At 39.8% G+C, this 13,980-nt stretch overlaps 1 protein-coding gene across 1 annotated transcript; it reads right to left on the reverse strand.

Annotated features, from left to right (window-relative positions):
- Positions 1-8,344: 8,344 nt before the first annotated feature.
- On the reverse strand, positions 8,345-13,827 carry LOC145484027 (uncharacterized). The gene is made up of 7 exons (XM_081462627.1): positions 13,746-13,827; positions 12,509-12,535; positions 11,852-11,935; positions 11,513-11,616; positions 10,145-10,427; positions 9,405-9,571; positions 8,345-8,599 (listed from the first exon to the last, which is right to left on the reverse strand). Exons 1-7 carry the CDS (start codon positions 13,810-13,812, stop codon positions 8,495-8,497), a joined length of 837 nt encoding a protein of 278 aa, XP_081318753.1. The 5' UTR covers positions 13,813-13,827; the 3' UTR covers positions 8,345-8,494.
- Between the last annotated feature and the right edge of the window lie 153 nt (positions 13,828-13,980).

Below are 13,980 nucleotides of genomic sequence, written 5' to 3' on the forward strand. Positions count from 1 at the left end.
TCGTTCGTTCGTTCATGCATGCATGCATGCATTCATTCATTCATTCATTTATTCATTCATTCATTTATTCATTCATTCGTTCGTTCGTTCGTTCTTCGTTCGTTTGTTCGTTCGTTTGTTCATGCATGCGTGCATTCATTCATTCATTCATTCATTTATTTATTTATTTATTTATTTATTTATTTATTCATTCATTCATTATATGAAGTTATCAGCGGCTATGAACAATCCCGAAACCCTTAAAGGCTGATTTGGCATCAATAAGGCATCGATTATTTTGAGGTTTCATAAAAAAAAAACGCTATCCACTAAAATATTTTTAAAAACCCCAGGTCAAACGGACTCGTAAGTAGACCTAAGTTGATAACTTGGGTCCACTTGTGACTCCGTTTGGCCAGCCCTAACGTGCACTTGCGTTGACTTGCGCTCACTTTTGTCGAGATCAAATTGTCACGCAGGTCAACGTAAGTTTTCCACCGTTTGGTCACCCAACCCAAGCCAACGCCAGTTGAGTGACGTCCATTTGCGTGATGGTCACATTTTGGCCCGGCGGGACTAAGCCCGTAGCATTGAAATGGGTTTTTTGCGACTTGCGTGTACTTTCGAGGATACTTGCGAGTCCGTTTGGCGACTCAACGCAAGTCTCTACGCAAGATAGTCAAATTCAACTCGCGGCTTCATGCGAGTCAGTTAGGTCCGGGCTTTAGATTGTTATGCCGGAAAAAATATATCGCCATGGTTACCTAACTGAACCTAAGAAAGGTCGGGTGACCGCGTAAATATTCTTGCTGTTTACTCTTTAATAACCAATCAGACACAAGCACGCGCAGTTCTTATTTTGAACATGTGTTGTCACGCTAACTCGCCTCATGTAGGCTAGTAATGGAAGTGGGAAAGTTGTAAGAATTAAAAACTTGTAGGGGCTCAAAGAAAGATGAGATACGTTCTCTGCAATGATTCTAAACGCATCTTGAAAATTTTAGCCTAAATTTTTCAAGTTTGTCGTTTGTAATCTGCGTCAATCTTCGCGTCAATCTTGTTCCTTCACGGTTCATTATAATCCTTTGGTATTTTTTATCTTAGTAAATTATTATTTTCGGGTTTCCTTCAATTTGAAGGTAATTTTGTACGTGCCGGGTCAAAATAACGCAGAATACCGTCATTGAGCTCCTTTAAAACAGGAGAAGAAAATAGTAAGTTGTCCTTCCCTCTCTTCAGCCAACGCTCTTTTCGGGCATCGTCGCATAAATCTGTAACCAAGAGCTCAATAAAGTTTACAACTGATACTTGTGGGGTTTTTTTACCAGAAATCCCGCCAGTTACTAAGCTTTAAGACCGAATGCCAATATTTTGTGGTAATATTTGATTCATACACTCGTTGGCTTATCATATCCTGAATAATATTCTCGCCTCTTGCGCTCCGCTATTCCTCGTGCTTCGCAAAGGCAGGAAATGGAAATAATAAACGAAGTGAGGTCAAAAATTGAACCAGACTTGTACGTGGAAGTGAAAACATTCAGTTTTAATGGGTAAAAGGTTACATATCAGACTAATAGTTCGCTCTCTAAAAATTTAATCTTTTAGAATTATCGCATGATGTTTTTAACCGGTTTATCATGGTTTTTATTCATGTCGTTTTTGCTGAGTGCTTCTCCTGGTAGAGAACCAAGTGAACTGCAACAGCTGCAGGAGGCCTTCGCCTAAGCGCAGGTTATCTTAAGAGGATCCACAAAATAAATGTGTTGGACAGACACTGTGCTGTAGTTTTTCAGACAAGCAGGAGTTGACTCAGGCTTTAGGAATCTCTGCAAAACATGCAAGCCATGGCGTTATTACAAAAAAATATCCGAAACAGCTTTACAAACCACAGCTACGAGAACGATCCATGGTAATTCTAAGGCTCGTTTACAAGAGAAAGGTCCTTTATCTTTCTGGCAAGCTTAACCGCAAAGAAAAAGTCGCTTCATGCCCTGCTGAATTAACGCGAACTAAGTGCGTGCAGAATTCTTTGCGGTACAACTGTGTCTCTTAATACTAAGGGCTTGTTTCTATTCAAGACGGGGAGGTGAATATAAAAGTCCTCATAGCTTGCCATGTAAGGAAAGGGGACTTCGAAGGCGGCGGGCTATTGCATTAAAAAATGAAGTTTCCAGTAGAGGGGTGAAGTTATTCATGTAGAGAGGAGGCTTTTGAATAGAACTTTTATAGCAAATATGAAAATCCATCTCTGTGTGCTCACCGCAAAAAGAGAAGGGGGAGGTTTCTCCCATTCAGTACTTGGGACATCAATCGGTCCTGCCCATCCAAAACCAATTAGAGATTTTGTTTGCTCGCTGAACAGCAGGAAGATCGGCAAGGCCTTGTCACAGTCAAAATCAATCAAGGTGTTGTAAAGATAGTGACGTCCTGTTGAAACAGTCGAACATTATTAAGATACTTGAACTCTCGTGCATTTGAAGACGAATTAAAGATTCGAAGAGTCGAACCTTTCCGAGGGGGAGGTGCGCGTACATCCCTGGGGCCACCGTTTACGGAACGTTCCCAATACCCGGGGGGGAGAAGATGAGACGGGGGAGAGAAGTATTCAACACTTCTTATTGGCTAAAAAACAGGTCAGCTTCCGAAAACTTACCCATTGCTTTAACGCAGGGTCCCTCAACCCACGATGCGCCGGCGAACTGGTCCGTGTTCAGCGGTATCACCATGACGTCCTTCTTTTTCCGGAAGTCAGCCATCTGGATCCACAGTCGATCTCCTATTGGCGGCTTTTTCGGCGCTCGCTTTTGATACTTTCCCGCGCAGACGCAAATTTGTCGAGGATCCCGGAAGTAAGCAGTAAGAGCTACACGTCCATCACCTGTTGAGATCCACGGCGGCTCGATGTGGATGGTGGGATAGCTGTCTGTTCGATCGATCTGAGGGACAATCAAAGATATACAAGTTAATCAAAGGCTCTTTGAGCCAACTCGTGTGTTTACAGATACAGATAATCTTTATCCACGGTAAACTGATTCGTCAGCTTTAAAAATAACTAATACCTCATACCTAATACAATGCAATATTTGAATGAAAACTGAGCTACTTTTCACGAATGCCGTGCCTTACTGAAACTAACAGTTTTTTTCCTACTGTAAACAACTAAAAGAATTTACAAGATTATAATTAAAAATGAAAGTCTTTGAGTAGGCGTTTGAATTGCCCAAGGGATTCTCCTTCCCTTACATCGCAAGGAAGACTGGCGCCACTACAGCTACAGTTTTTTTTTTTTGGAAACAAAAATTACGGAAATGGATCACAACGATTCAGAGGGGTCTGCCAATATTGAAAATGTTCAAGCCATAAAGGTAACGTAATTTTATAGGAAAATGAGGCAGTTGGAGATTTGAAATAATTCGCGGAAGAAAAATACTTTTCGAGCGTGAAACACTTGCAATTAAATTTTTAGCAACGCCTCGGTTAAAAACTGTCCAAGCTATTGATTAATCATGGTATATTGAACGGAGTGGAGTCCAATTTGGTCTGAAATCATACACGTGATTTCAAAATCGAATCAACGTGCAAGTATGATTTCAGACCAAAATTGCTCGACCCAAGGGTCAGTTACATGTATCAATTTATTACTTCCAGTTCGGAATTGCACAATTTAATTGCCTTAATACAGGATTTTGGTCAGTACCAATATTTTATTGATCCAGTAGCCGGTTTGCCAAGAAAGCAGAACCGCAAACGCTTTTAAATCTCTCTTTGTATGCAAAAGAGAAAATATGTGATTTAGAGCAAAAAATAGTGTGACTCCAGAATAAATTGCACTGCTAAGAGCCAATCAGGTTGGCAGCCATTTTGTTTCACAATGTTCTTTATGAATAATTCATAAAGTTTACGTCGACAGAGAGCTCTTTGTAGTTTCACTCAAACATTACATAAACATCTATCCTTACAGTTGCCTGTATTCCAGCTATGCTGCCATCAGTGTCAAAGATGACTCTTGTAGCATCATCATCTGCTTTGACGTAACGATTGCCGTAGAAAAAGTTGGAGCGACCTGGGCAAAATGTGGAAATTTAAAAAGACACGTTCAGAGTGCTAGTGTCGTAAAAAGAACCATTGTAACCTCGTCCCCAAGGCCTTCTCCTAGACGATTTTCAAACTGGCGGCTCTTCGAGAGAAGATTCTCGCTACCGCCATTTTGAGAAGTGGAGAAGACCCAGGCTCAGAACCACTGAAACCGCCTGGTCTAGAAATTCAATGTACGACAGAGAATGAATGACAATAAATTGAATAATATTCTAAACTTTTAAGTTAAAAGGTAAAATTTAAAAGTTAAGTTAAAAGTTAAAAGTTAAGTTAAAAGTTGATCAATAAAGAGACTTAAAAGTCTCTTTATTGATCAAGTAAGTAAGAGCTAAAACTGGTCAGATCGGAGAGAAAATGAAGACAAGTGACTGACCGACACAGAGGCTGAATTCCAGTTTAAACTCAGTTTACACAAAAACCCTGCTAAATTGACAAGCCGACTAAGAGATGTTACCAAATGTTTATAATGCACGCTCAGACGTGTGGTTCGTTAAAATCGTCCTTAAAATGATCGGCTAATGAAATTCAGATTTTTATCACAAATTGAAGAAAAAGAGACGTTGGTAGTAACGAAGAGCATAACAGATTTCGAGAAATTATTGAGGAGTAACAAATGAAATATACTCTGTCGTTTACCTGAGCAACTGGCATCTTTTTTCCAGCCTGCCTTCTCAGCTTGTCTAGCAGTCAGTGGATAAGAGGTAAATTTGCCAAATGTTACTAAAACAACAAACAAACAAAAATCATAACATCACATCATCATATGTGCTGTAGCATGTGTAAATCTTCGCCAGGATTGTGCTATTTAATGGAGTGACTTGCACCCGGGGGGTCTCCCACATGAAAAGGACGAGGGGTGCTACCAAGACCCTGTTTTGTGGGTGTGGCTTGAAATTTTTTTCACCCCTAAGAGGTACCAATTCTAAAACAACACATTGTCTCCCGCCATATTTTTTTTTCCGTTCAATACCCCAAGAGGTACCACAAAAGATACCAAAACCGCTTTTTAACCCCTAAAGGGTACGAAGAGCACCCCCGTCCTTTTATATGGGAGACCCCCCCTGGGACTTGCACCGTTGATAAGGTTATTTCTAATTGGCCACACGAAACAATAGATAAATAACACAAGCAATGCCTCTAGCCCTAGGATCTAAAGAGATGCAGATTAACAAGAACGAATTAAAATAGAGGTCTTAAAGTAGTGCAGATCATCAACCGATCTTCTAACCTAAACGTTCAACATACAATTCCGTTGGCTTTAGAATATCATGAAAGGCTTTGTCATGACTAACCTCGCAGCTGGTCCCATGTCGGTGTACCTAAGAAATAAAAAGGGTTAACAACGGCTGTCACACCAAAAAAGATTACAATCCTTTTCTAGGACTCCTAAACCACCCACAGGAGTGTTTTGAGACATGCTCATTGCGGCTTAGTATGCAGCACGCTTCGGTCTTCTTATATGTTTCATTTAGAAAAAAAAAACAATCTGAAACTTTATCCGAAATCTTTTCGCCGAATTTACGAGGTTTAAGCATGCACTCCGTTTTAATTCTCGTTGAATTAATAGTAAAGGGAATTGAGCACATGGGTATATGTTCGTTCTGATGTCCTCGAGAGACCTGGGACCCGTTTCTAGAAAGCCCCGGAAACTTTTCGGGTCCGCAAAACCATTTTTAATTAATTTGTATAAAAAAAACAGTGAGGTGTATACGCCTGAAACTTTTTGTATGAAGAGAACCTCTCTTCATATTAAGAATATGTGAATAAAACAGCTCTGAAGTCATAAGGTTTGAGATTTTGCTACGGCTTTTCGGGTGCGAAAACTTTTCGGGACCTTCGAGAAACGGGCCCCTGCTTTTTAATTGACCCTGCAAGCCGGCTTCTAAAAAACATTTTTCGATTTAAAAGAGTTTTTCAGTTTCTTGGCTGAAAGCAAGTGCCACTGGGGAGGGAATTATGTTTGGAACATTTATTTATCTAGAGCTATCTACTGTATTATAGTTAATAACTGTTATGTCAAATCTCAGTCAAAGCTTTCCAACTGTGCATGTTCAGCTGGCAAGCTCCCTAAATAAACAATTTTCTTCAACTAAACGCCTATTTGATCTGGCCGTGAGAAAAATCGCACTTCTTGCGGATAACTCAAAGTGCATAGTGATGTACTTACGGGCTTTTTTATTGTGTTCTCTCCATTTAAGGTTTGTTGAGGTTTACATGTTACTATAGTGGAAAAATTGTTCTAAAAACAATCTTTAATTCAACATTTGGTAAAATGCACAACGTTTGCGCAAATAAATATGTTTTAGTAAGAGACGGTGCATTTTGCTTCTTGAAATCCAAGCGAGGGAAGAGATGTATGTATTTATTTATTTCAATGCATGAAAGTGTTATTTATTTCAAAGAGAGATGACTACTATGTAATTCCACTATGCCCCAATGCCTACGCGTTCTTAGAGCTGAAAGATGGAAGCTACAAATAAACTATGCCTACTACTGAACAGATGTTTTTGAAATATGCCCTGTAAAAGATTCTGTTGTTATTCTACTGTTAAAAAATCTGTCCGGCATCAAATGCGAACAGTTACTGGTTTTAAACTACTGTCGAAAGCAAGTGTCGTATTTGGTCAAGCTTGTAAAAGCAGAAACTTACCTTGAGGGTAACAGAAGAGAGGAAAACAAAATAGCAACAAAGAAGCTTTCCACATTGCTATGTCTTTCGAAGTTCTATACCAGCTGAAGTTCACAAATAGGCTGAATAAAACGGGTCGAGCCTTTTTGCTTTATGATATTCAGTGCGAAATGTCGTCTAAAATGGCGCGGGAAGAAAGATCTAAGACCGAATAAAAACACGCAATGTCGGTGTACCGTAAGGAGTTACACAATAAGTGATTCTCAGAAGTTTTAAGTAGTAACCATTGTTATTGCTCGTTGTTAGTGCGATGAGTCATCATCAGAATAAATTAAGGTAGAAATTTTATTGTTTGATTTTAATGTTCGCTTAAAATTTGTCTTTATTACAAAGTGTTTTTTAGAGCGGTTTTCAATTGAGTCTCGTAAAACCAAAATCAGAGTTATCACTCCAGCCAATCACAAAGCACGCTGACAATCCAGTCAACCAATCAAAACTCGAATTAATTACGTGTAGAGCTTACATGTAGCTGACGCAAAGCGGGAGAAAACTTGCGCGAAATAGTCACGATTGGTTTTGGTTTTACTTTTGATTGGTTGAATTAGTGGGGCGGGTTTTTAAGCCAATTGTGTAACGTTTTGTTACACAATCAATTACTTTTCGGCGACACTCAAATGAAAATCAATTTTATGATCGTGTTTTTTTAGCATATACCACGGGCAGTTGATGTCAACGTGTTCTCGTTTGGAAGAAATTAGAAGTCCATGCTACTCACATAGACATGTACAGACATCGATAAGCTTTTACAAATTGCATTTAAATGCCCTTTAAATTATACTGGTCAACACCAGCAGTTAACAAAAATAAACCGCAGTTTAACAGAGCGGAAAAATATCACATTTTCGAGAAATATCCTCATTAATTTCCCATTTAAAAAATATTCTAAAACGGTGCTCAAATTTTGGCGAACTTAGCCGGATACGATACATTGATAATAATTAAAATGCAAATAAAAAACACTTTTATATTAAAATGCATTTTTGCCATCACGGAATCGAATAGTCTTAGAAATTTACACTGTAATTTCTGTCAGTAATTAATTTGTTTGACCAAAAGAAGACAACTGTATATTGTGCCACTGTAGTGGCGAATCTAGGGAGCCCCGCCCCCCTTATTTTGGGTGAAAAAAGAAAAAATTACAGCAGGACGAAAAGCCGGCGGAGCAAGCAAAACAAAATTTTTGTCATGTTATCAAGGAAAGCAACTTAAATGTGGCACGTTTTGCGTAATGCACTCGGATACCTACGCCACCCAGCCCTCCATTCCGGCATAGCTAATTGATTAATTGAAATTAATTAATTAAACAAACATTAAATTTTACACCTTATGGTCTTTTGGCGTTAGTGCTTAGTGCCTTAGCGAACAGCAGCCACCTAAACCATCCCAATAGTGCGCTCTGCACTAAAAAGGGGAAAAAACTGAAGAAAAAGAGCAAAACATAGTAGTGACTTTTGGAAAAGATTCTAGTCTGTTCCACAAGGCTTATGTGTTATGTTAGAAGGTTAGCTATCAGGGTTGCCGCGTCACCGTAAATTGAAACAGACTTTACAGATGCAAGGAAAAACTTCAACTTTAATCGCTAACAAGTTACATATCAGGCTCGTTAATAGCTCTCTAAAACATTGATCTCTTGAGAATAGATTTGATATATTTGTAACGGGGTGTAACATGGTTTATTTATTTCGCCATAACTGGTACTTGGGAAGCTAAACTGTGCTAGTAGATCCTCGCTTAAGCGCATGTAATTTTGAGAGGATCAACAAAATAAACGTGTTGGACAGACACTGTGCTGTAGTCTTTCAGACAAGCAGGAGTTGACTCAGGCTTCATGGACCTCTGCAAAACGAATGCAACGCATGCTTCTATTAGTTTGTAATAAATACAATAACAATAATAATAATAATAATAATAATAATAATAAATAGATTTTTAAAAATTTATAATACATCACACCCTGGTTTTAGTCTTGTACATAAAACCCTAATTAGTTGGCTCGACTATTTCCATTTTTCAGTGTCCACATTAAACTTAAAAGCTAAATCACAGACATTCAAATAAAGTATACGTATTTGTCTGTCATTCTATTCGTTGACCTCCCTCAAAAGTGCAGTGTGTGAGTGTTTCAGAGTCGCGTTGAATCTATGTACACGAATTAATTGATCGTTTCTCTTAATTGATTGGCTGATTGACCGGCTGACTGACTGACTGACTGACTGATTAATGGTCGTTTTCACACAAGAGACGGATAATCCGTCTAAGACGGGTTATCCGTCCAGCACGGATGATCCGCCTTAGTGTGAAAACGGAACAGTGTTCATTTTAGACGGATAATCCGTCTATTTTTATCCGTCCGATTATCCGTCTATTTTAGACGGAGAATCGGACGGATAAAAATAGACGGATTATCCGTCTAAAATGAACACCGTTCCGTTTTCACGCTAAGACAGATTATCCGTGCTGGACGGATAACCCGTCTTAGACGGATTATCCGTCTCTAGTGAGAAAACGGCCCATACCAAGACGGAAAATGTAGCAGATGGATAATCCGTCTAGACGGATTATCCGTCTCTAGTGTGAAAACGGCCAATGACTAACTGATTGACTGATGAATCTAGATGGATGGATGAAATTAAGTGCTCACCGCAAAAACAGAAGGATGTGGTTTCTCCCATTCATTACTCGGGATATCAAATGGTCCTCCCCAGCCAAAGCCAATCAGAGATTTTGTTTGCTCACAGATCAGCAGGAAGAACGGTAAGGCCTTGTCACAGTCAAAATCAATGGAGATGTTGTAATGGTAGTGGACCCCTGTGGAAAAATTCACCCAGACACTGTTGCTACAAGAACCAGAAAAATAAAACTGTCCATTGTGTCCTGGGACCATCGAGAAACGCAAACCCAGATCTTTACGCGGCGGCATATTGAGGTATGAAGACTCATGCATGGTTCACTCGACGTTAAAAAGCCGAGTAGATTCGCAGTTTAACAGATTGGATTAAGTAGAGCGATTATCATGGTTAGGTAATCATACTCATAACGGCGTCCTTATGTTAGGGGACCAGTCAGCGTAAAACTCAAGTGAAAACCGCTCTAGCTAATAAAGTAAACCAACGAGAAATTGAAGCAAATACACGTAACCAACCTCAAGTGAGGAAAATAGCGCGAAACCAAATTTTCGAAGATTGCTATTGCTTTTGATGTTTCATCTGAATTCAAGAATCATTTTGGTTCGTTGTTAGGTAGAGTGACTTTTTTAACCAATCAGAAAGCGTAGTAATGCAAAACCCAAACCAGCACCTAATAGCAAACAGAATTATCTTCGATACTTAATCGATTGAAAAAAAAAAAACTTGCTGAAGACAAAGTAAAGATTCATTTTACCCATTGCTGTAACGCAGGTTCCCTCAACCCACGGTGTGCCGGCGATCTGCTTGGCGTTCAGCGGTATCACCATGACCTTTTCCTTTTTCCGGAAGTCAGCCATCTGGATCCACAGTCGATCTCCTATTGGCGGCTTCTTTGCCAAGCGCTTTTTACACTTTCCTTTGCAAACGCAAATTTTCTGGGGATCCCGGAAATAGGCGGTGACAGCCACCCGCCCATCATCTGTTTGGATCCATGGCGGCTCGTTGTGGATTGTGGGATAGCTGTCTGTTCGATCGATCTGAGCGTGAGAAAAAGCTATCAGTTATTCCGGTACCGTGCCCTACTTCTGTTTGAAACTTACACCCCCATCATAATAGAATACATCACTTCTCCAAAACTTGGTTACCGATAAAAATAAAAAGATAGTGACTCTTGCACTGACTCGAACTCAGTGGCAGAGGCAGATCTAGTTGGGGGGGGTGGAGTTCGGGGAGTTCGACACGCTGATATCGCCTCGGAATGCCGGAAATCCCATTTCCGAGGACCTCAATTTTAAAAATTATCCGGGGAACATGCCCCCGGATCCCCCTACAGCGAACCGGTATCTCAAATCCCCTATATCCGCCCCAGCAGTGGCCTGGCACTCATGAGATATGCGTACATTTTTCCGGATCTAAACCCAATACCCCCTTTGAAGTGAAAATTACACATGCTTCAACCAGGGGACCCCCGTGCGCAACATGAAAAGTTTACAGTGCCAGTTCCGCGGTTCAATTCTCAGTTGAAGAACGAAGAACATAAATGCCTTTGCAGTGCTGGCACTTAACTTCGGTTTCTGTAACTGGTCATTATAATTATGCACCAGATTTCAGCCTAGCTTATTTATAAAATAACTGAGATACTAAGAGCGCGCTCATTGGTCGGTAGTTGTGTTTAGATGAAAGTATGTAAGCACGGTTGTGACGTTTGAACTTCGCGCGTATTCTTGAACAATATTTTTTAAATGCAATAGAACACTTTTTCCATGTTTACGTGTACATGAATGGGGGAATTCTTGAAAGTTATGCAAACTCAGGTTTGCATTTAAGTCTCGAATTCTCCGAGTCCCCCTCGTGTTTAGATGATCGAAGCTATATGTAAACACGAAAAAAAGTACACTGCTGCTTAAATCTTTCCCACGTTTCCATCTATTTATTCATTTGGAGGGACAGAGGCGTGACTCTCATGTACGTTTGAATCTTCACCTTTCGATGTAGAGTCCATTGCAATAACCATTAACTCACCCGTAGTTCATATACCGTTTGCATAACACAAGAGAACATGATACTTCCTAAGGAAACTCTGTGACATTTTAGTTAAGAACTCAAAATCAGATTCTCTTACAGTTGCCTGCATTCCGGCTAAGCTGCCATCACAGTCAAAGATGAGTCTTGTAGCATCATCGTTAGCTTTCACGTAACGATTGCCGTAGAAAAAGTTGGCACGCCCTGCAGAGACAGTGAAGAAGCGATATATGTACAGCTAGTTGAATATAGACCACATGTTAATCGTTGATGAAACGATACTGCACAATATTCAAATTCAGTGTATGGCAAAGTATCAGTGGCACAGAACTAAATAACACCCTGAAGTGAAGGCTATATTAGTTGGGAGATGACAAATTTTCATGTAACCATTTAATAAGAAAACCATTGCAATATCAATGCTTTTGTTGATCGGTACCTGAGCAAGAGGCATCCTTTTTCCAGCCGGCGGCTCTAGCTTGTTTGGCGGTCAGTGGATAAGAGGTAAACTTACCAAATGTTACTGAAAGAAAAATCAACAAATGTCATGTTATTATGCGTACTGTAAATCTTCTTCGATCTTTGGTTACCCCGCTCTGTGTTTGAAAATGATACGAGATTCGTTCGTCAAGAGAATGATGTTCTATCATAAGCAATTTTTTCTAAACATTTTTTTGATCCCTTTCTTAGTTCCCACCTTGTTTCCTAGACATGAGAGGAAAAATGAATATTTCTACATAATTAAGAGAGGATGAACGGAAAAGATGTAATCTCTCATATTTATGGGCGTCATTACCCAGCTAATCCCTGTCAAGTTATTTTTAGACATGGTACCAGCTCTTCCGCGGATAACGTTAACACGCGCGTTGCATGGATATTTTCGTGAAGGACCAAAATGCACCAGAAGAGGTCCACGTGAGCAAAACCGGGTTACAGGATTGGCTATCTCTTGGCCTGAGAAATCTGACACCGGGAGTGACCTAAAAATAACTTGAGATGGATTACTTTGGGAATTAGGCCTAGTTGAGGGGTTAACTCTCTCACCCTTTATCCTCTCTTGATTTACCGTATTATTTGAAGGCCTTGTTATACTAACCTCTCAATTGATTCCATGATGATGTGCCTATATAAAAAGAGACATTAAAAACCATTCATTGCAATTATTTAAGAAATGGAAAACATTTACCATGTTTTGATAGAGTTAAAAATAAATTACAATCTCTAGAGAGGAAGCCACATCAGCCTTGGCCGGTTTTCATGCAGGTCCTCCGTCCTAGTCGAGTTGGAATTTGAAGATGTTTTTTTTTGTGTGTGGAGGGAGGAAAACCGGAGACCCAGAGAAAAACCCTCGAAGCAAGGCGAGAACCAGCAACAAACTCAACCCACACATGGCACCGGGTCAGAATCTAACCCGGGCCACATTCGTGGGTGGGGAGCGTTATCACCGCTGCGCCATCCCTGCTTCCTAGAGTGTAAATTTGGAAGAACGAGAAATGCTGTGAGAACACGAGCTAAGGCACGTGTTTCTTCAGTTCCTGTTTGGTTATGAAAAAAATCGAAAAGGGGCTTTTATCCCGCCTTCATACAGGGTTTTCACGATCAGATATGGTTTCTAGCTTGTGTAACATGGTTGAATATGATCACCCATCAAGTCTGCTTAAATCTCGTTCTGGCTAGCTTTGGCGTTAAAAAGATAATTATAAATCCCTGGTTGTATGACAGAGTTCCAAATTTCCCTCTGTTTTGAATTTAAACCTACTGATTATTTTTTCGAAATTCGGTTTTTTTTTTCAGCTGTTTGGCCCACTCTCACTGAGAGTGAAAGAAAACTGTCGGGTATCCAACTGTCTTCGTTCAACTTTTGGCGACTGTTCTCGTTCAATCAGGGCGGGGTTTTTTAATTGCCAAGGTTCTCCAAACCTTGCCTTAAAAGGCAAGCGTTTGCTTTAATTTGCGCAAAGTTCCTTTTTCACCTTGGTGTCATTTCGTTTAAGTTGTGGCGAAAGCGGCTTCATTCATCAGTTACCAAAAATTAGATCAGTCATACTCGTATGATTTTAACTACCACAATTATAACAAATGTTGATGAATAATAAGGGTGTAAAACTGCATAACGGTCTCTGTTGTGAGCTCGCTCGCTACATCGCGGTCTCTGAGAAAAAAACGGTGAATAATAAAGGGCTCGGTTCACGACTTCTAGCCGCTACTCGCTAGGGAAAGAAAGGCGACAGATCGCGGTTTTGCAGTGTAAAATGATGAATCATTTTTGTTTAAGTCTTAAATTATTTTACTAGAGTCAAATTAACGTCTTCCACGAAAAACCTGAAACTTACCTTGAGAGCAATGGATGAAGAGATGTAAACAAAATACAACAGGAATAAAGGCTTTCCAATTTGCCATGTCTTTGAAACGAAGTTGGTTATTTCTATTTCAGCTGTAATAAGCAAATAAACAGAAAAAATTATGAGGTTTGTCTTTTTCGTCTAATTATGTTTAGGACGAAACTCGAACAAATTGTGCAGTATAGAGGAAGAAAAAAATACCTGTCAAAAACACAAGAATGATGTA

The sequence above is a fragment of the Orbicella franksi genome, chromosome 4 (genome assembly GCF_964199315.1).
Source record: "Orbicella franksi chromosome 4, jaOrbFran1.1, whole genome shotgun sequence".
In the NCBI taxonomy this organism is placed as follows: domain Eukaryota; kingdom Metazoa; phylum Cnidaria; class Anthozoa; order Scleractinia; family Merulinidae; genus Orbicella; species Orbicella franksi.

Bases quoted from the DNA above. Each gene is read 5' to 3' on its own strand.
- LOC145484027 (XM_081462627.1), bottom strand. From the start codon at position 13,812: ATGGCAAATTGGAAAGCCTTTATTCCTGTTGTATTTTGTTTACATCTC. The intron at 12,536-13,745 runs GTAAGTTTCAGG...CTTTTTATATAG, and splicing joins CTTCATCCATTGCTCTCAAG to GCACATCATCATGGAATCAA. The intron at 11,617-11,851 runs GTACCGATCAAC...CTGTCTCTGCAG, and splicing joins AAAGGATGCCTCTTGCTCAG to GGCGTGCCAACTTTTTCTAC.